The 22,792-nt window shown below is 39.6% G+C and overlaps 1 protein-coding gene across 2 annotated transcripts in view; it reads right to left on the reverse strand.

Annotated features, from left to right (window-relative positions):
• Positions 1-22,792, reverse strand: part of gpc6a (glypican 6a) — a 47,720-nt gene that overhangs the window by 19,214 nt on the left and 5,714 nt on the right. For both annotated transcript variants that reach the window (XM_049718310.2, XM_049718309.2), the window contains exons 2-3: positions 17,154-17,312; positions 2,886-3,277 (exon numbers count right to left, since the gene is read on the reverse strand). In XM_049718310.2, coding sequence (XP_049574267.1) covers positions 2,886-3,277; positions 17,154-17,312 — 551 coding nt within the window. The remainder of the gene's footprint in view (positions 1-2,885; positions 3,278-17,153; positions 17,313-22,792) is intronic.

Raw genomic sequence — 22,792 nt, forward strand, 5'->3', positions numbered from 1 at the left:
CAGAGACAAGCAAACATGTTAAAAGCCAGTCTCGTGCTAGTGGCGTGGCACCACCAGCTATTTAATATCTCTTGAGGTTACACGACATGCATAGAGAATACCGTCGTCATTCCGCATCGATGGTTCGCAGATAAAAACACATTTTCTGTCCACCTGAGGGAAGGCCGACATCCTATCCTGAATGTCAGAAGAAAAAAGAGCTCATTTGTTCGCAGGAGCATATCACGCTGGTCATGAGAAGGTTAGCATTTGGTGTATGAAGTGACTCAATGGCATAAAAAATTGAGAAGGAAAGATGAATGATTTTTATTTATTTTTTGAATAAATATTTGGAGTCAGTCTGTATCGTTCGGAACCGAAACACAATGAAGCAAGTCTACTGTCCCTTTTTTCATGATCCTTTCATGCCTTTGTATATGAAAGCACATGCTTCCGTTGATTCTTCCAACATTCAACACAGATCAAAATCTTTTAATTAAAAAAGGCATCTTTGCCGCAGCACGTTTCTCCATGATGTGCCAAACCTTTTCGGAGCCAGTCGCCATCTGCCGTCGCAGCGCTGCGGCCGGGGCCTCGTCCCAGGCAAGCTGTGAGCGCGAGCAGCCAGCGAGAGAGGACGACTCAACAGACGCTGAGTAAGAGGGTGAGAGACGACAGTGTGCCGTGCATCTGTGCCACCAAGACTTTATTTGAAGATATTCCACTTTGGAATCACTATTTGCACTATAGTCAACCGCCTCGGCAGGTTTTTCCGTCTGTGAGGAAAGAGGGAAACTCGACAGGTAACATTAACTGTTTATTTGATCTATCATCATTTTATTTATTTTATTTTTTATTTATTCTATTTTTCCAGAGGGGGGAACTGTACATAAAAAAGAGGACCCAAGATTTTATTTTATATTTTATATTTTATTTATCATTTTATTTATTTATTTGATTTTTATTTATTCTATTTTTCCAGAAGTACATAGAAAAGAGGACCCAAGATCATGAGCTGCTTCAACATAAATTCTTACGCAGTAAAAGCATCCCGCAAGAATTAATACTGCTATGGACTGAGTCCAGGAACAGTCTCCAAGTTTATAAAACGCAGCGGACTGCGATGAAATGGCACTTTAATAAAAAAGACAAAAGAAAATTCACATTTTACCACCCAGTAAATGTCTCTATTACTTTTCGGCAAAGGCAATAAAACGGCAGGATTTTAAGATGTACCGACCGTATGTTGCAGATTAAGATCTTTGAGCTTACTGTATCTTCCGGTTTGGGTAACAAGATCGGCATCAGGAGAAAAAAAAAAAAAAAAAAAAAAGAAATCCCTGTGAAAGACCCAAGTTCCTTCCATCATCACGACTCAACATGCAGCCAGCACCAGGCGGCTTCCCAAGCTCATGCAGTCTAAGTGCTGTAAATACCCAAAGCGTTGAAAAGGTCCAAATCCCCACAATCTTTTCCGAGCAGCTCGTAATGTGGCTGGACTGTGTTTTAAGTACCCGCAGGATCAAACTCTTAATGGTCATCATAAAGTGTAATCCAGAGAGATTCCGCTCTTAATCCAGGCATGAGTTCCGTGTCGGTGTTGAGTTGAATCCCGTTTTTATGGAGCGATACGGTTCCTGTTCGGACTTTATTGTTTTCGTATCATCCCGTACAAGAGAAAGATGGGAAATTGAACAGACAGATGGTCGTAAATTCGTTTTGCGTGTGGATGACATTTTTTAAAAGCTTCAGCTCGGTTCATTCAGTCCACGCGGTCACCAAAGGACACGTAAACATCTACTCAAATTCAACGACAAAACATTTGCCTTTGTTTTAAATGTTGTTGGACTTCTATAGCATGCGACTTTATGAAATAATAAATATATATATTTCCATAAATGATTAAAACCCCGCCTGGAAACTGCAACTTTCCTTTCTGTGCGTGTGTGTGCTGGCAGAACGAGCGACCTAATTTCCAGACTTTTCTCTGGAGCTTCCTGTTGCTGCTCTGTTTCAAAGGAAGCATCCAGCGCATTGCTTCACACTGACGGCTTTGTCGTGCTCAAAAGATCTCGCTCCGTGGCTACACTCAAAGTTTCTCGGTAGGTGAACCACTGGCTAACAACTGGAAGTCGAAAAGCACTTAAAGTTGGTGGCTTGCTATGCTCTTAGATTTGATTTGAGCCACAGAGGGGACTATCTTTTCCGTGATTGACGCTTGGCAACAGTTCACAAGTGTACGTGTGTGTGTTTGCATGTGTGTGTGTGTGTGTGTGCTACCAACGACCACAAGGCTTAAGTGGAAGCAAAACAACTGAAAAGTACAATGAAAGCAGCCAAGTCGTATCTGTCATCAGTCCAAACTGAACCGAAAGGACGATGAAACTGACCTTAATTCATGACCGATTTGAAATTGGCCATGAGGCAGACAGACAGGCAGACAGAACGACAGACAGACAGACAGAGAGACAGACGACATTCACCGCGGAGAGAAAGCTGCGAGAAGGGAAGGCAATTGCGAGGTCAAGGTGATTTGTCACGTCGAGTTACTTTTCCCCTCCACTTTATGGGCGGTCACCAAGCTGACAGCCTTCAGCGCTGCCTGCCACACTGTTTCCTGGCTGCACTTCATAATTGATGAGGGGGCAGGCAATGTGGGATTTGATCCTGACTGAGTGTGCCTTTTAGGTCGCCGGCTGATGCATTGCTCATTTCGCCGCTTTCTATCGGAAATCTCGGCTTTTAACAATTGACGATTATTTCCTAATCCACACATGAAGGTAAATCATGTTTTTTTTTAACAGTCCTTATCAATGCAAACTGCAAAAAATGCCATTTCGTGAACAGTCGAATACAATACACACTAAAAGCCAACATTTTTTTTTTTTAAGCTGATGAGAACTCACCTTGGCAACCCGGTTGGCAACTTCCCGACCGACCATCAGGCCCTGGACAAAGGTCCGCGCTGCAATCAAAGCCCTGGTGACCTGCGCTTTGAGTTTCCTGGGCACATCTCCAAAAGGCTTGAGTTGATCCGAGTATTTACTGACACACTCCAGGTAATCGTCTGTGAAGTGGTACTGGGAGTTGAAAAGCTGGAACATCCGCTCCAGCAGCCTGGTCCAGAAATCATTCAGCATCTCCTCCAAGTTGACATTGCCCCCCGTGTAGTAGCGCTTCAGCTCGATGAACAGGTCCTGGAACACCTCCGAGTTCCTCACGTATAGCTTCCCAAATGTCCTTGAGAACATGCTGCTCAGAGACCTCTCGGAATTATCCAGGAGTTCCAAGAAAAACTCTGGGTGGGGAGGAGAGACAAATGGCCAAGACATTTAACACCAGGTAATGATTTTTTGATTATCACCGTACCTGACAATCAATAATAATCATAATCATAATAAAAATAATCATAATAATAATATGTAAGATAGTCATTTATGTGAATCAGGAACTAAAAAGTCCCTGATGTGCTGAAAAAAAAAGATGTTTTTTAAATCAATGTCAAAATCAGATTTAGGGATCAGAATCTGATCAAAATTCGCTGATGACCAGTGTAATGTGCTTTATCGATTTGCTCCGACACGTACAAAACTACAAAATGCCAAATTCTAATGAGAAATCTGTTTCAAGGTTGAGACGAATAAATGGTAGAGAGCGACGGCTAGAAAGAGCGACAGCATTTCGACAAAGAATATCAATGAAGTCATTTCTGAAAGTGTCCGAACATTGAATGCTCTGCAGTCAGCACGAAAGCAATCGTCAAATTTCACTTTTCAGCAAAAAAAATGAATAATCAGTTTATACTGGATTTGCTTGCATCTCCTAGACGACGGCACGAAGACAACAACGCAGAAACCTCATAAACGGAATCCCATGTTCCTCCATGTACGAGGCAGCTCCTAATTAATGTCTCCTTGTCAGATATTCCTCCTACCTCTCTCTTTGTAAACACGCATGTGACACATGAATCAACATTTCACGTGTCGGGCTTGCTCATAAAACACCCGAGGCCTCGTGAACACGGTTGCCTTGTTCGACTCTTGGCACTGCACATTGGGGGGGGGGGGGGGAAATAAGAACAACAATTGTTCTTGTGATGCACCCGTTGTTTCCTTCAGGATTGGAAATATATATATTTTTTCGAAGACGTTTTTTATAGAACCAATTATATTTTCAATGGATACATGACACCATGTTATAAACAAGCCTACTGGAAAGAAAAATTCTGTTTAACTCTAATTTAGCTTTAGTTTTAGCTGCTGTAGAATCTATTTGACATGTTTTTCATTATTTGAACCGTCTCCTCGCTAAAGAGGCGAGGGAGCCGTCCCTAGTCACACTTCTTTTTTTTTCCTGACCTGCTATTACACCTACCTTTGTTTAAATATTGAAAGCCTGCGAGGCTTTTTCCAATTGGACCTAAATCAAGGACAAGCAGTCTCATGTGGACTGAACATGTAAAGTTGGCTCGGTGAAAGCCGTTAAGAAGCTTTACAGATGGGTAAAATGGAGGAAGACAAATCATTGAAACATTTAATTTCACAAAATACGTTTGAATACTTGGATGAGCTATTTCGACGATACGCTTTTCAAAATTTGAATTGGTTCTGCTATAGAGATGCTCCAGGCCTTTTTGGACTAATATTCAATGCCATCATATTATGTGTTAAATGTTGGATTTTTTATTTTTTGCTTTTGTGAATGTTGGATTTTGCTTTTTAAATATGGATACATTGTGAAACAAACTTAATGTAAGGTTGAGACAGGCACTGGAGTTCATGCTTGTGAGTAAAAGTGAGCCACACCATTAAAAAGCATTTTCATTGTTTTTCTTTTTTTTTTGTATTGTCAAATGGCCAGCATCATTGTGCAACTATTTAGCTTGATGTGATTTCAAGAGCCGAGCCGTCGTAAATATTGCAGTGGAACTGCAGCTGCAGCTGGCCAACTCATTAATGGGGCAAAATTCATATCAGGCCACATAATGATACGACTGAGAGTTATTGACCTTGCGCAGCGCTTAACAGCTTTGCAAAGAATAAACGGGTGTTTGCTTGCTGACAAAATGTCAACCTAAATTACATTAAAGGTCTGAGCGGGTAAATAAAAGTCTCAAATAATGCGGTGAGAAAAAGAACAGAAAAAGGGTGAGTTGGTAAGTAACTCCAAAACAGAAGATTGAGCTTTCCTTGAGCCTCTTAAAAAATGTCCGGGGATTATCTTTTTTTTTTTTTTTTTTTTTAATCACTGATGATGACGTTTCAATATTATACAACAGTATTGTAAAAGCACAAACAGAATCACTTTGTTGACCTTTTGACATTGACCAGCACCACTGACAACCATCTAAAGGTTGTTTTTTAGAAGCTACCGTGAAATAATCGCAACACAATTATGTAAAAATGGCCTTAGCAGCAATTACATTTGTTCCAGAATATATTCTACTGAAGTCATTCTGAGTGTGACAAATCAATTTTTCAGATGCACAAGGGATGCCGGGACATCGCCATAATTACTGGAAATAATTATGATGACTCATAAAAGGTGACCTTTTTGTTATGGACTTATTTTAATTTTAAAATGTAATGGATCAAACAAAAAAATATATTTTGAGGCGTTATTCACTGAATATAATAATTTGATATCATTTCATATAACCGATAAATATATTTATAAATGTATGTATATTTATAAAAAATATATATTTTGGCGTTACTCACTGAATATAATGATTTATATCATTTCATATGGTCATATTTTGACCAATCCTCCGATCTTAAAATCAACAACTTGTTGATGACATTTGTTGTGACTTCTCCACTCTAAGGAAAATCCTGCTGCACCACACACTACAACAAAAAGCTCTCCATCATCTTGCAATTCTTGACTTTGAAGGCTAGAATGAAGCATCACGCATCGACGTGACATATGTGAAATAGTTCTCCATGACACGGTCGCTTATTTGATGAGTGACGGCTCATCAATCTTCAATGAATTCATTTTGCATAGTAAATGAGAGTGAAAGCGTGGATGAGTTGACTTTGATGACAGTGCGTTTTCATTAGATTGCGCCGTGCGTCGTGCCACTGCTGGTGAATTGCGTTCCCCTCACATACCTGCTGCATCGAGCAATAGAACTGACAACATCGATACGAGGTTCTCATAATTAAAAGGCCCTTTTATAGGATCCCGGGGAATCGCCGACCACTTTCACAAGGCCCATCAATCACCGACAGGCAGCTCATTTAAGCATCTTTAATATTACAGTCGCTGCAGCCGCCATCTTTTCACAAACACCAATTGTTTTTTTTTAGAATCTCAGCTCAAATCCGTCAAAATTTGGATGCCGGAAACTGACAGAATGGAGCGAAAACCTCTCGTGCTTCCTACAGAAGTAACTTAATGCTCTCTGATAGCAGCGGCACATATTTGCCTTGGATAATGTCCTTTTAGACATTAATGGCGCACAGCAAGCCAGCCAAACACGGCCATATTACAATTGTGCATCTGTTATATTAGAACTGCTTCCGTGTCATCCAAAACCACCATCTGGCCCCTGTAAATAAGGGATGAGTGGCTATCGGTGCCAATTTTCAAACTTTGTTGCGAGATCACTCTTCGGCACTTTGAGAGCAGGGACGATTCGCTAGCGCTGACTACACGACGGCAGGAGCAAAAGATTTTTATATTTTGTTTATTATAATCAATATCGTGTGTGATGCAAAGATTGCAATTTGCATTTTGCAGCTCATCAAAACACAACAACTAGCAAGTTAGGGAATCAGCGTTTTTCCGATAACATAGCGGCGGAAATGGCCCGGAAATTTGTAGCATAGCGTAAAATGCTTATGTCACCTACGCAAGGTGGAGCAGTTAATCATCTTGGGTAAAGCTACTCTCCGAAGTTTCAAAAGTTGCAGTCTTCTTTAACTTGCCATGTGCAAAGTTAAGTCATGAAATAATTCAGAAAGTAGTTGAAAAAGAAACATAGAGAAAAGATTTCGACCAACAAAATTGCACACAATTGATGTCGCTCATTCTTTCAGAACAGGCTGCCACTTCCACAAGCTCTTATCATCACATCTCAAAGCAGGAGAATAATTGTCCTTGAGGAAATTAATTAATTACCTTTTTGCACTGCCACGTACTCTCTGTGGAAAGTGGCTCTCAGTTAATGAATGATGAAAACCTGTCATATCTTTCACTGACACTCATTTTTCTGCTTGGTGCCGCCGTGTCTTTGATTGTTTATGCACAAGAGAATTTTGATTTATGAACTAATTTCATTCAACGACACGATGTGACGACTCGCAAAACACCGAGCAGCCACCAGGCTGAATGGAAAATAAAAAGGTTCTTTGGTGGTGGCAAATGCATTCCTCTTTATTCCGCAACGTAATCCCTTGAACTAAAGACCTCGGGAATTCACTTTTTTTTTTCTTTGTGAGTTCTAAACCTACTGTTGATAGCGAGAGCTCCACTCAATCTGTATAAATAGGCTCATTGAAGCTGTGCAAAATAAGACGGCATAAGACACTTTCATTTAAGCCAATTTTATTTTTCAAGCCCAAATATTGTTGGGTTCCATTTCTTGTGCAGATGTACAGAAAACGTGGAGGTGACAACCCAGCCCAATCAAAGAACCAGTTTGGGGAGAATTTAGCCAAATCTGCAGTCATGAGGGGCGTGGCCAATGAAGTCCCACCTCCGTCCACCTAACCTGAAGACCATTACCTCTGATTTGGCCTGCTTGAAAACAACTGCTGGACTCAGACATTGAATGTTTGTGTGTTTTGCAAGCCAGAGAGTGCATGTGGTCTGATTCGCCCACTTTGCGTTTTACAATGTGTCAAACCAAATTGCGGGTGTAGGCTAACAGGTCACATTTGTTATTTCAAGTAGTTTTCCTCTGTTTACGTTTGGAGTGACACCTTCAGTTGCATTTTTGTCGTTAAGAGCAGAATGGTTAGTACATCACATTTTTTGGTTGCATTTTATTTCCTTAGCGCCTCGGTTAGTTTAGTGGCATCGTAATTGTTTAGTTCAGCCTGTGTGTTGTTTTTATTTGTAACTTGTGTGTCACTCGCTGCCTGCATTTCTTTGTATTTGTGTTTGTACTTGGTCTGCTCCATTTATGACCGGCCTCCTGTCAAACTGTGTCGGTTGCTATTAAGATAAATAACCCGATACAACTGTGCGAGCGGTCACACAAAAATTTGGACTTGTCCGCAAAACTTTAGCTGCTCAATTTAGCACGATAACACCATCCCAGATGCTGTCCTCTTTTGCCCCCCAAATGTATTGAAGGAACACAATGCAACACACACACACACTCGCTAGGTTGATCCTCTTCTTTGTTGTGAATGGAGTCTATCAGCCTGCGGCTCACGCAAGGACGGATGAAATGCTCTGATTTCAGCGACTGTTGTTTTCTATCTTCGGGGCACCGGAATGTTAGAAAGCCTGCAGAATGGGTTTGTTGTGGTCAAAAATAGCAAACGCTGAAAAGAAAAAAAAATTGTTCAGGAGCAGACAGACTATGTCAAGGGACTGTCTGTCGATTGGAAGAATAATGCGACAACTATGCAGCTTCACTGATGGATGGGAAAAGGGGCCTGAAAGAATCCATTAAGCCGCTACCGATATTTGGGTATACTGGCACAACAGCGCAGAAATAAAATCTGATTAAATGAATATTGCAGCTAGATTGGATTTTTCATTGCAAGAAATTGTGGACTCTCAATTTGCAAATATTTCATTCAGACTATCGATCCTAGCTGACATTTGAAAAGGCTTAAGTCACATAGCGCAAAGTCTGTGAGATCACTCTAGTCAATTGCTGCCATGACACCACAGATGACTTGTCAAATATATACCTCAGTGACAAAAGGACGTTTGGCACATTGACATATTCTACATCTTTGATGGCTTATCTTCAAAGACGAGGATTCGTTTCAAGGCATATCTCGGTCAACCTTTTGGAAGCCCAGCCTGTATTTTCAATTCAAATTGAAGCCAGTGCAGATGAAAGAACCCAAAAGGCCAAATTATATTTAAGTGGCATTTACGTGACATTTCTTTGCCCAACGTGCTAAATGAAATATTTCTTGCGAATACACACTTGTAATTTTTTCATTTTCATTACTGACACCACCGTCATGTTAGATGATTTCAGTACAGTTACAACATCTGGATTTTTTTTTTTTTTTCCAGATGGCTGAGAGCAAATTAATAAAATATCTGCTTTGAATAAACCGTGCCGCAGGGCTGGGTAAGTGTTCTACTCGATGGCCATGTATCAATAAATAGTTACTATTTGCCAAGTCCATTTAGGATGGCTGCTTCATCAAGGCACCATTTCCTGACATTATTTTGCCTCCAGAAGAGAATTAGCCAATTTTCTTTCACCATTGTGTAGCCAGAAAAAATAGAGAACATGTTTTTGTTTCTTTCTTTCTTTGTTGATAATGAGTTTCTGCTAGCAGCTGTCTAAAAGCTCACATTTTCATAAGAGGCATGTAAACACAATGAAAGGAGTAAAAATGCATGTTTTGGCGAGCCCACGAGACAAAAAGGTGAACATTTAAACAAGACGATCTGCCTGAGTGACACAAAGAAGAAATTTTTGGCTCAGGTGACGGCTGTAAAGCGTTCACAGCAGGTAGCCGGCGTAATTTTGAGATAATGAGCCTTGGCAAGTTTTAGAAGCTAAAAGTAGCACGCTTTGTAACACCTCATCGCTGCAGGTAGAGATTGACAAAAGGAGGCAGTTTTGATTCAAGGTCAAACTTTTATTTCCCAGATAAAGATATCTTCTATGACTTTATTTTGTATTCCGGCACGGGAATTGCGAGTCACAATTGAGTACTTCCTAACCCCCCGTATCTAGCATCTAGAATATAAAAAAAAAAAATATTATAACAGGATACTTGGACCTGAAGAATTATTTTTTTATCAAAAGCTAACAGTGTTGAATTGTGGCAATTTTCTCTGAGTCACTATCACGGCTTGCTTTTGAATGCTAAGCATGCTAATAGCAATCTTGGGAATGTGACAATGGGCAGAATGAAATGAAACTAAATTAAAGTTTCTTCTCTGGCTCTAAAATGATGTGTTTGATTGTAATTTAGATCTGAAGGAAAATTATTTCCATCACTGCATTCATTTGAGTAACTGCGGTCAGACTTTCCGCAACTGCACGAATAAAAGAACAACCCACAATTAGCAATTATAGAAGAAGTCTCTATAGAGTTGCGTCCGGGGTTTTTTATTTATTTTTGCAAATACGCAATTTCTGCTATGAATACACCATTTCATCACAACCCATTTCTGAACCGTTGCTGTAAGACTTTTGAACTTTCAAATTGGATATTACCGCCTGTGTCAAATGTGCAAATCTGTGAGTGACAAAACAGTCAATGCCGTCTTTACTGATGCTCGGGTTACCCTTTCCAAAAGTACCGTGTAATAGACTTGGGGCTCCAGACGGCACCGCCCCTGGTCGTCATGGTAACGTGAAATGGTTCTCTTGATGCTGCTCCTAACATTAGATCGGAGATGAAAAGGTCTGACAATTCATGACGATAGACTCAAGAGGCCCACGGCGATCGTGTTTTTGAGCCGGTCGGATGATATTCAACTTGCTACAAATCTCTCACTTGTATTTCGAAATCTCGCCAATAAAACCACAAATAAATGAATTAATGAATTAAAAAAAATGCATAAATTTATAAATAAATAAATATAAATACATACAATAAAAGTAAATAAATAAATATAAATAAATAAATACAGTAAAAGTACATAAATAAATAAAATAAATAAATAAATAAATAAATAAATAAATAAATAAATAAATAAATAATTGTTACTACAATATGGCGCGTGTTTTGGATGAATGCAGCTGTGAGCTGTGGCAGCATTGAAAAAAAAAAGTGCACAGCACTAATCACTATTGCGAATTGCTTTTGCGATCCATCCTCATCATCCCGCATTAATTGTTGAACGATACAATCGTAGCTTGGCTTTCGGGCTGAGCAAACTGTTGTGATTTCCTTTTGGATGAATTATCGTGCCATAAGGTACCTTTTGCTCGGGGGCATCTCTGCGCCTGACACAGACTTGGCTCCTGACAGTCACCCGGGAAGTCAATTAGCCAGGCTCAAAGAATCAAAGTCATTTCTTTTCACCGTGGATGAAAACTTGTTGAATAGAAAGGAGCAAATTGGCTGCACACACACGCTGTTCCTCCACTTTTGTTTCGGAGTCTGTGCATTAGCGAAGCCATGCAGGCTAATCTTTGCTGGAGACTTCCAGCTTCGTGTATTGGAGTGATAAGATCAAAAGAGAAGCAAAGAATGTGCTGTGTGTGTGTGTGTGTGTGTGTGTGTGTGTTCTTCTCCGTCCTTGTCAGCGATGTCATTTCAAAAGAAAAGAAAGTATTTTTCAGTCAAAAGAGACATTGAAGCGAAAGCCACGGGTAAATTCACGACATGTAAAGAATGTCGATGTCTGGGCTTCTATCTCATTTATGTTTTCATTTAGCTTCTTTGAGAACATTCCAGTGTTGGATGGTTTTTCAAAGTTGGTAGAATTACATATTGAGTTGAAAATAATGTGGAAGGCTAGTGGTGCTTGCTTGGGGTGGGTCTGGAAGCAAGTAAATTCCAATCTTTAATGATGGATGCTCTCTTTTTCAATCTCTCAGCTTAGTGATTTTTGTGTCAAGATTTTAACCATCATTATTTCCAGTTTTATCTAGGACAGCTAAATGATGTTTTAAAAAACAAACTTATGAATGAGTCATGTGCAAGATATAAGACAGAAATCAATGATGTCCATATTTGAATATTTTAAATGTACTTGCAATTATGTAACAATGTTCAAATAAGAAAAATAAGAAAAACTTAAAAGTGCATTTATTTGCAAGTAAACTAAAATAGACCATTTTAAAGAAATTATGTTTTTCCGAGCTCTTACATTTTGTCCTCATCTTGGCTTGCAGAACACCCATTCCTCTTCGAACCTCCCCTTGAAACTCACCGAGCAGCGGGACCCAGTTAGTTAGTCATCCATCGTGAAGCGCACAAGTGACAGCGGGTTGCGGCCTGCGCTAGTTGATGGAAGCTGCCAGCGACTCTCGACCCAAGCGCTACCGGACAGGCCCGCCTTCCTCCGAGAATTTCTGACATTCACTTAGTATAACACATGGCCACCAAAACAGAGGTTATTTATTCATGAACATTTCCAGGAACACTGTGGTTTTATATTGCATCAGAAATGGACGTGAGACTGTCGTTGAGGTTTCGTCTTCATGACTATAATGAAGGCTTGAAATCAATGGCTGCCCTGGCCTCAGTGTCCCGATCCTGCTCGTCTCATTTAATGTCCTCTCTCTCTTGTGTAATGACATTCTTGCACCATTAGATGGCTGGTTCGTCCGCCCGCCCGCCCTTGTCCTTCTTCAGTGGCCGTTTTTAAATGGCTGCCTTCGAGTAGGTCGGGTTTCATACGTATTTTGGGGAAAGACTTTTATCATCTATCGTGTCAAAACCGACATCCGTTTTCAAGGATACAAGAAGGCTTAGGTGGTTTTATAACAACCTTGCGCTTTTCTATTTTCGACTGGCAAACACATCTGTACAGTTTTCGGAAGATTATCTGATCCGAGAGGATTGAAATAGCCGAGGCCGCTTTTCCTGCAGCAGTCGCTCGAATGTCACAAAAGACGGCAGCTAGATATTTTTTTGCTGTGAGGTTCAAGATCTTGATTGACAGGTGATGTTGCGTGCAGTGTTTGTTGGAATTTATATTCTAGATCATATTTAGAACTTGACGGTCAGGTGTTCATATCTATAAATAGCTACTGAAATTAATTTGCAGTGACAATAACGTAGCTTCTCATATTGCCTCCGAGCAATCAGTTCATCATATCATTAATTAGAAGAAAGAGAAGGCCATGACAAGCTGTACACGTTTAATGATGCCGTTTCAAGGTCTTAAACTCTCACTGGGATTCCTTCAAAGAAAGTAGACCAGATTGAAGCCCGGAACCTCTGGGATGGCAATTTTCAAGCCGATTCCCTGAAGGATGGCGCCATTTCATCAGCGACGACATGGACTTTTCAAAATGTCAGCTTCGGCTTTTTCTACTATTGTCATATGTCGGACTTTATTTTGGAAGGAAGGCATTCATCTTTTCTTACGTTGCATTGGGACTTGATGAAATATTTCAGTTTAGTCCAAATTCTACCAACAACAGGCATCATTAAGCAAACTGCAGCATATTGGCCAAATCTTCAGCAATGTATCAAGCACGACATCTTTTAGCAATTTATTCATTGCATAAATTATTAACACTATCAGCCAATTACATTATGCACAAAGGATTATCTTAATTGCAAATGACTCGATAGTTAAGATAAGACTCCAAATGGGACAAATGATAAAAATCTTTAAGATTGACCTTTCCAAATGTAAACAAATCAATTGTTTGATCTATTATGACAAAATGGGTAAATCTAATTTCATCTCACATCTGAACGAAGAAAGTAGCATAACGAGGACCTTTGAGACCGATGCAGCCATTTGATGTCAGCTATGAGTTGTTGCCATTTGACTTGGTAAGTACTTCACTGAACATAGACATGAATTATAAATGGAAAGAGCAAAGAGTTGGTGAGATGCTAATTTCGGGGAAATTAAAAACTCCATTTTACCAATGATTTAAGACACGCTCGCAAAAAGCTGCAGTGGGCTTTACAATTTGTTGCTTTATGTGAATGCAATGTTCTTTTCTACTGCTGCTCCCGAGCACCATTGATTTTGATGAGCTGCTTGTAAAGAAGTATCGCCGTCGTGTAAAAGTTGCCGAATTGAAATCGCTGGAAATAAATAAATAAATATAAACAGCTCTCAGGGACAGGGACAGGGACATCATCTCTTTCTGAAGTCAAGCTTGAAAACGGCCATGTGCAGAGAGCGCATGACGGGAAAAAAACGGCAATCAATCTATTATGTGCCATCATTTTATCTAAATAAAGTGTGTTTGCCTTGTTGGGCTAGCTGAAAAGATCCATCATATAAAGTCAGCAGGGCGAAAAAAAAAATCGTTTGACAAATAGCAGTTGCTGAGAAGATCATTCATGGGAATGAAATGTAGGATTGGACAGAATGAACTAGAGTACATGCATTAGTAAAATGTTATGCGGTGAGATCTGTCACGAGAGGTGGTGCTCTTGGAAAAATAAAGTCTGATGAGGATTCCAATTGATTGTGATGAGCTCGGTAGTTCTGTGACTACACTGTTCTTGGATTTCAGCATTCTAGAATCTAGGGCAGCCATTTTGTTAATCATGGTACCCGATGGTGTACCATGTCGTTAGAAAAATAATATCGAAGATTTAATTGGACCCAGTTAGATCTGCTTCAGCTGCTGGATCGTCAGGGGAGCTTGCTTTCTGTGGCCACAAACTTGCTCTAAAGCTGCCCGCTGTCCATGCTTCATCTAGAAAGCTTTGACAGACCGAGAAAAAACATGTCAGACCTTGATCAGAAAGTGAGAAATGAGAGAGACTCTATTAGAAAGTGACGAGCAGGGAGGGAATGGAATAGCGTCCGTGGGCAGAAGCGCCTTTGGGCCTTGGGTCCTCGGCAACCGCTCACCTTCACGGTGACCATGATTAAGCTTACCAACACTTACTAAAAGTAAAGTTTGGAGATAGAAAAACAAAAATGTCGCATCACAGAGTGGTAATTGGGGCCACGATTGCCGGTGGGAATATTGTGTAAATCCAGCATAACGGACACCTTCAACTCTGTCGACTCTCATTGGCTAATTATTGGATCACACCAGGATCATTTATTTCATTAATCCAAAGTCATTGGCAGAAATTTGGAACACTGTTTATGCAGCATAGACCATAGTTTTATTTGGAACAACCTAGCCAGATATCTCCTTGATTTTTAAAAAATAGACGGACATTTTTTTTGCAAGTGATCCGATGTTGGTATATTTATTAATCTGTAAAAAAGATAATCTATGTTTCACAAGACAGCTGAAGGTTGCAGGAGACCGCTGATATGAAAAAGACAGTAAATACAGTAAATGTAGCAGCTATTGATTTATCCCAGAAATTGACCATGGTGGCCTGCCGTGGCTCAGCTAACTCACTTCCCCACTACGCCTGTCAGGGGAATTGAAACGATAACGGGCTTTGTGTTTCAATCAAGGGATCACCTTTCAAAACACACGTTATTGGGTTTCCGTATATGCGACACATCTGCATGCATTTGATGTTGAGAAACACAAAATGACACAATGTGATAACGGGCATTTCCTTTTCAATTGGGTGGGTTTGGAGAGAGCACAGATTAGAGAGCACTGGGTCTTCTGCTTGAGTGTGATTTAGTTGAAATCGGGTGTGAATAAGGGATTGTTGACGGGAATGAGCGGCACAGCAGCTCTCAACACTGAGCAGAGCAGCTGGACTGGGGCGCGATCAAAGAATTCGGTCAAGCAAAGCTGCAGCTCAGCCCAGGCAGGCTTTAGCAACATGCTAAGCTGAGCCAGAAGACTGAACAGCAGCAGCGACATCAAACCTGCTCACAATGTACCACTGCAAACTAACACAGTTTGATGATTTTCAAATGTTGATATATTTTGGTTAAAAATACTCAAAGTTAAGATATTAAAATGTAAAGTACAACGAAATGTTTTTTAACTGAATCCTGGACTTGTGGCTAATAAGTATGGCTCAGTCTGGGTTTGAATCTCCCATGGAATATCTGTGTAAAAATGCAAAAGGTTATATGATTCCAAATTATTCTTTGGCTTGGATCAACCCAAGGCAGCAGATGCAATGAAAACATTAGAGGCCCCAGCATTGAACCCTGTGGAACACCAATGTGCAATATGGAATGTAGAGCAACCAAGGCTAAGACAAAAAGATCTGCCTGCCAAATTTGAACCACTCAAGGGTATTACCACTAATCCTTACCTAGTGTTGCAGCCGAGCCAACAGAATCCTGCACCACCGTATCAATTGTGACAGAACCCAGCCGTGAAACCAGATCATTGATTCGACAGCCGTCCATTCTCAATGCACCCATATATTGTTTATATATTACAAATATAAATGTTTATGTTTAGAATTGTGAACTGTTGGGTTAACAAATACTCTTGACATTTAACTTTTAGTCTTGGATTCTAATAACTAGCCCTAGTTGAAGACTGATGGACCGTTAATGTATCTGAAAGTAAATTCGGACACATTTTCCGCTGATAATATATGCACATGTTTGCTGTTGTGTTGGAACGGTGGAGGAATTTGAAAACAATGTCATTCAGAATAAGTAATTAGCCAAAAATGTAGGCAGGAGTGAAAATGTCAATTTTTTGGGGACGCTTGTAGAATATTCAACAGTGCACATTTTAAACAAGCAGGTTATTTAAATTTGCAGAAGAAAAGTTTGACTGGATAAATGGACTTGGTTATTGTTGGAGTCTATTACCATATTTTGTTATTCAGGCTATCACATTTCTAAAAAGAAAGAATACTGAGAATTTATTTTCCTCGGGTTTCAACGTCTTGTTTTGTGCAAATCATTTTGCACTGAATGGCTTTTTTTTTTTTTATACCACAGAGGCTTGTACAAAACAAAAGATGAGATTTACCGTGCTATTTTTCCGACCAGTGCAAATTACATTTTTGGGGGGGGTCCTAAATAGCCTTTTGATACTAATTGTGCAATTATGCTTGTGGGTGCATTTTATTGAAAACTGATAGAAATAGAAAATTGCATCTTTTTACAACACACTAAATGAAGCTGCCATTATCTGCCCGAAATACAGCAGATAAAGTTCTCATAAACCCTAATGGGGAGCAGTAAAGAGAAAAAAAAAAAAACAACTCTTCACTTTAAATGGACCCAGAATATGTTGTTTGGTGTAAAAAAAGGAATTTGTACCAGACGTGAGCGGAAACATTGATGAACGAGAGTGAACCCTTAAAACCGAGCAGTCTGCCCATATCTTATTAATACCAAGCAAGTAATTATTAATCGTTCCATCAGGAGTCTCGACATATACGAGTCTGACAGGACTCGCGTGAATACATTTGAGTGTCTGCAAGTGTAATTCGGATGTTCACAAGTCTCAAACTCCCGCCGCTTACCATCAAACTTTTTATGACTGGCGACAAACGTCACCCGCATGTCACGGCTGCTCTCCTCCACCAACTTCTCAAAGTCCAACTTGCTCTGCTGGTTGAGTTTGTCTTCCATGTCGGATGTGCAGCAGGTGTATCCCTGTGGACAGATGTGCAGGTGCTCACCTGGGAGGAAAAACACAAAAAGCATCGGCGTTACACTCCATGGCTTCCTCGGCGGAGCGTTTTTCCAAGGGGCCGCCGAGAACGTTTGATCACGACTGATGTTTTCATCACGAGGTTTACATATTGTCAAGCATGACTGACCTGCACATTCTTGTTATTGTTGGAGAACACAACAATGAAGTAGCAAATGAAAAGCTGTGGAGGGCTGTAGACTCATTTTTACTTTTGTGTTTTGTTTTTTTCACAGTATGAACAAGCAAGCTCAGATATGGAGCTCAAGCAGGGAAAAAATGGCAGGGGGGAATACAAGAAAAAATTAAGACCTGTATGCAGCTGAAAAGAATCGGGAATCATGTATTTTGATGTGGAACAGCGTTATAGCCTTTTATGATATGATTCAGAAATAATGTGTGGGCAGTTGAGGTGCATCAAACTCTTAACGCCTCTCACTTGCTCTCAACCTTGATGCATAATATTAATCAATGTTGTGTTAAGTCACAAGCTCAATATTGGTAAGCCCAGAATGCAAGAAAGAAATGCCTTTAAAAAAAATAAATAAATAAATAAATACAAATTAATAACATTTTTTTTAAATTAAAAAATGAAAAAAAAAAATTAAAAAATATAAGAAAAATAAAAAAATAAAATGCCTTTAAAAGAAGAAAGTGAAATAGGAATATTGAAAGACAGAAAAGCCTTTTTTACAGGTACCAGGACTAAATGTTCAATTAATCCAAAGCAGGCCGAACAATGTTAAGTTTCAAGCAGAAAGAAAAGACTACAAAGCCAAAGCTTACTTCTTCCACAATCTAGTGGAACCTTCCAAGTCCAAAACCAGCAGATTCTCTTTGCGCATATAAAGGGTGAAGAAGCTGCACATGGGCATAGATAATGAAGCACGCAGGATGCAGTAGGCCGCATATGTGCTGCAAGTGGAGAATGTCGTTAAACACTAATCAGTCTTAAGAGAGACGCCAGGCTACAATAATGAGCGCAGCATCACCACCACTTAAACACAAATCCATTTTTACCCCACAGCACCGCAAGCTCCATATGACCCCAGAGACCCAGCTGATTTAAATCCAAATACCGCAGTTGATTGGAAATTGCTTTATTTGGAGTCATAATTCAATATAAAGTGTGCTGTAGATAAAAACTCAGCAAAAATAACCGCTACTATATATTCGTCCTGTATGATAAACAAGGGGGTAATTTTGCTGTCACATTTGAAAAAGGGCAGTTTGCAACGTTGTGGGCGTGAACACATATGACTTGATTTGCTGCCACTCAGGAGACTGAAATTGTAATCTATATTGTTATAATAGCAAATCTGAAGGGAAAACTAGAAATCTGGTTAAATCACGTTAAAATCTCGTAGTGCTCACAAGCCTCCCGATTCTGGTCTTCTTGACTGCGTTGCACCAAAGCTGGAATTTGAAACCGAGCTGTCAATACGAGCAAGATCACAGTTGTGTATTTGAGTTGAAAACTTCTGTTTGAGGTAGAAGATGAAGGGCTCTGTGTTTTTTTTTTCATGTCAGCTCAATGACCACCTCTCGCTGTGCATGGACAGTCGCTTCATTTTCAAATGCGGAACCTTCCTCAAAGGAAGCGCCCTCAAAGTCATGCATGGTTCTATTTTTATGGAAAATTAATACCGCACATTCCATTTTCATAATACTGACTGGTATAATTTATTTGTAAGATTAGCAAAAATACAACCAATAAAAAAAAAAACAAAGGGTGGAAATAATTTCTTGTTACAGCTTCATGATTTTTTGTTGACAATCTAAAAAGACACACGCATAAATATACTCGTATGCGTCTTCTGACTAATTTGAAGCAGAAGTGTGCTCATGTTGCAAGTCGCTTCACCTGCAGACATAAAATTGATTTGCAGAGGAAACCGGGCCAGCATTTAATGAGCGATTGTCATGCTTGGCCACGATTGCCTTAACTAGTATTCGGAAGATATCAAAACGTGATGCGACTGCGCTTGCCAATCATGCCGCCTTTTTCGACTTCACGCTGCAGCACATGAAGCGGAAATAGGCGAGTTGCTCAGAGACGCACGAGGACGAGTGTGATCTTGTGATTGAAAACAATTAGAATAACCCAGTGCCGAGATTTAACTATTTGTCCCCTGGAAGGTTTGCATTGTGTGGCCTGCATTCAAAAAAAAAAGTGTGTCGTTTGTCATTAATTATTGTTAACTTTATAAAGGAAGAATTTTTGATGCACCTCTCGCTATGCTTATGAATTTTTATGATCAGTGTGAGTTCACGGATGATATTCCTTTGAAAAATTCACACGTTATTAAAAAAGAAAATCCTGCTTGATTGGCCAAGAACGTTAGTGGGACGTTGGTAACGGTCCCAGAACGCTGTCAAAGCATTTTGCCAAATCTGTGACTACATTTCTCACTCTACGCTTTTCTGGACTCAAAAAGGCTCTACACATTTGATTTCCGCTGATTTGACGCATTTAATATGTTCTGTCAGTTGTGCAGTTTGTTGTTTGAGTTTCAACAACTATGTGGGAGGGTGTACCGTTTAGTTGGAATGACAAAGTGTAGGTAAGCCCTTTTTTGAGTGACAGCGCTGACAGAGGTGTAAATTTATTCAAAGGACTTGCAGACATCACCTCAGGACTGCCTCCTTTGTTTCACTGCCAAGCAACACAGAATTATCCTAAGCTGTAAATTGTTTTTTTACAGACTGAGCTACAGCTGTCCTGATATATATATTTATAAACAGTTTAAAAAGTATGCTGCCGAGGTAAGAAAAAAAAACATAACAATAACAAAAAGTGTCTTTTGTTCCCATGTGTGGTAATAGACGGTGTGATTAACTCCCACAAGGATTCATTAGTCTACCTGGCCAAAGGGCAACAAGCATATGGTCCACACCATCTGGTACATCCCTTGACCACTCTTAATTAATAAAGGGAACATTTTTTGCATGCCAACATGTTCCTGTGGTCAAGAGCATTGGCGGAACTAGAGGTGGAGCTGCAGGGGCACTGCCCCACCAAAAAAAACAATATCCTTTGGATCTCTCTGGTGCTTGGCCAGCTTGGCTTTTGGGTATTTTCAGATTTTTTTTTTTCCCTGGATTTTCTTTTTCCCATGAAAGGACTGTTTATCAGCATTTTAAGAAGAATTTGGGAGTGTAATAAATAAATATAAAAATAAATAAATAACAATAATAAAACATAATAATAATACATAAATAAAATATAAATAAATAAATGAATGAATAAATAAATAACATGTTTTACGGACCCCCTGAAATTGACCTCACCTTCTGCTGTGTTATATGTTGAACACCACGCAAACTAATCACGTGCAAGCTAGCAGGGAAAAAAAAGTACTGTAGTTAGCCCTTTACATTTGCGCGCAGCACCACTGGTACTAAAGTTCGTCCAATTACAGATAAACCCCTGTTGCCCAAAAAAAAAAAAAAAAAAACAATTGAGGTTTGTTAGCAGGTTGGTGTGGCTCCCAACAATCATTACACTACATCATGTGGTCCCTGTGGGAAATTGATTGCCCACACCGGACTTTGTCGAAGTGGCCTTAATGGTGCGTACAACGTCTAATGTAAATGGCCGTTATTGAGTCGTTTTGGGATGGCGAAGTTTTTCAAATTGCTTTTAATGTATATTACAGTTCTTCTTGTATTTAACATTTTCTGGCTTGACAGGAATTTTATCAACCCAGACATTACAGCTCTGTAATCACCGGAATAAATAGTTTCAAGTGGATTATGAGGCTCGGCAGCCATTAAATATCTGACACGGTTGTTTGAGAAATGTGTGACTCAGGCGCAATTGGCTTGTCTCACGTTTGAGATATGACTGCACTGGCTCTTGGCCCATAATGACTGGAATGACCTTGGCTGGAAGACAGAATTCACTGGTGACAAATTTGCATCCATGCTATAAAAAAGGCAAAACTGTTATAAACCAAACTTGCCCTATATACTTTATATAGTCTGTAACTTTTTTTATTATTGAGATCCTTTGAAAGTTGGAGCGCCGAATGACGAATACAGGTCAAAACAAAGTACGATCCCTAAATAGAAAGTAGTCGAGTGGCAATTAGGATATTAAAAGGTTGAAGTATGCGTTTGTTCTTTGGTCCAACAACTACTAACTCACTTTAGCTGACTTTAATTTATAACGGAAGCTGTATGACCTCCAGTGTGTGAGAGCATTCAAAGCGCGTGATCTGATTTTTTTTTTTTTTGTAGCCACATTTGTTAATGCTTATTGCCTAACATCATCAAATACATTTTCTGAACAGCTCATCCTAATAAGGCGGTAATGACGTGCCTTCGTCGCACTTCCTTTCACTGCAATCTGATTGTTGACAGTCATCCTCTGTTAGATATATGAAATAATAAAGTGCGCATACATACGCTTTATGGGCCATTATGACTTGTCAACAGAAATGCAAGAAGTGGAAGGAAACCCAATTACTGCACTAAATCACATCTGTCCGTATGCAGAAGTGGGAAAAAATGCATCAAGCGTGATTGATCTCGGTGCTACATTGCCATCTGGATTTGGTCTCCATCACCCGCATCATCCACTTTCAACTGACTCCACTGGGGCGTCAGACCCTAATTGAATATGTCCAAACAAGATGACACACATAACTCCCACGATTGCTCCAACCATATGTTCCCACACTCGCAGGGTACGAAGGAATTTTTTATTTGAACTTCCAAATAACTCATCAACCCAAGCTTGCTTTTCTTCATTTTAACAAACCCAACATGATTCACTTTTGACTATAGCTGAGTTCATATGTTTTCCTGTCAAATTCATTTTCCAGTGCATCTTTTTCCCCAAAGATGAAGCATTTCATTTTGTGTGGTGACGGAATTGCTTCAATCTGGCGTGCCTAAATGAGATATTAGTTCAAGTCATGAAAAGGCAAACGCTATAAGCTACTGAATAATTTCAGCTGTAAGCAATGTTTGATAATATTCTTGCAGGAGATTGCTTGTATCATATTCCAAAGCAAACATGATTGTCCAACACAATACTGAAAAGATGGCAATAATGAATATTAAAAGAGTTTCAGCAGAGTGAACTTGATATTGGCCTGTTGTGATTTTGAAAATGTTGAGGTTTCAAAAATGTGTATCAGGAAGAAATAACATTTAAATCGGCAATAAACACACAATGTTGACTTTATACACATTTCGAGGCTAATGTTTATTTTTATATATAATGTTATAAAATATTATATATAGATACCCATGGAGCATCTTACAAAGTCTCCATCAAATGAAGTTGGCTGGACGCAAAACATCAGTTTAAAATATAAGTGAAATAAAAAATAAATAAATAAAATACCAAAGCATCTCACATTCATATTGATGGGCAAAGCTCGCCCACGCAAGTATTGGTAGGAACCGAACGTTGCGTAATATTCAGCAATCATCCAAGCTATGTCACAAGAATAATGA

This window comes from Syngnathus scovelli, chromosome 4 (assembly GCF_024217435.2).
Source record: "Syngnathus scovelli strain Florida chromosome 4, RoL_Ssco_1.2, whole genome shotgun sequence".
Lineage (NCBI taxonomy): Eukaryota > Metazoa > Chordata > Actinopteri > Syngnathiformes > Syngnathidae > Syngnathus > Syngnathus scovelli.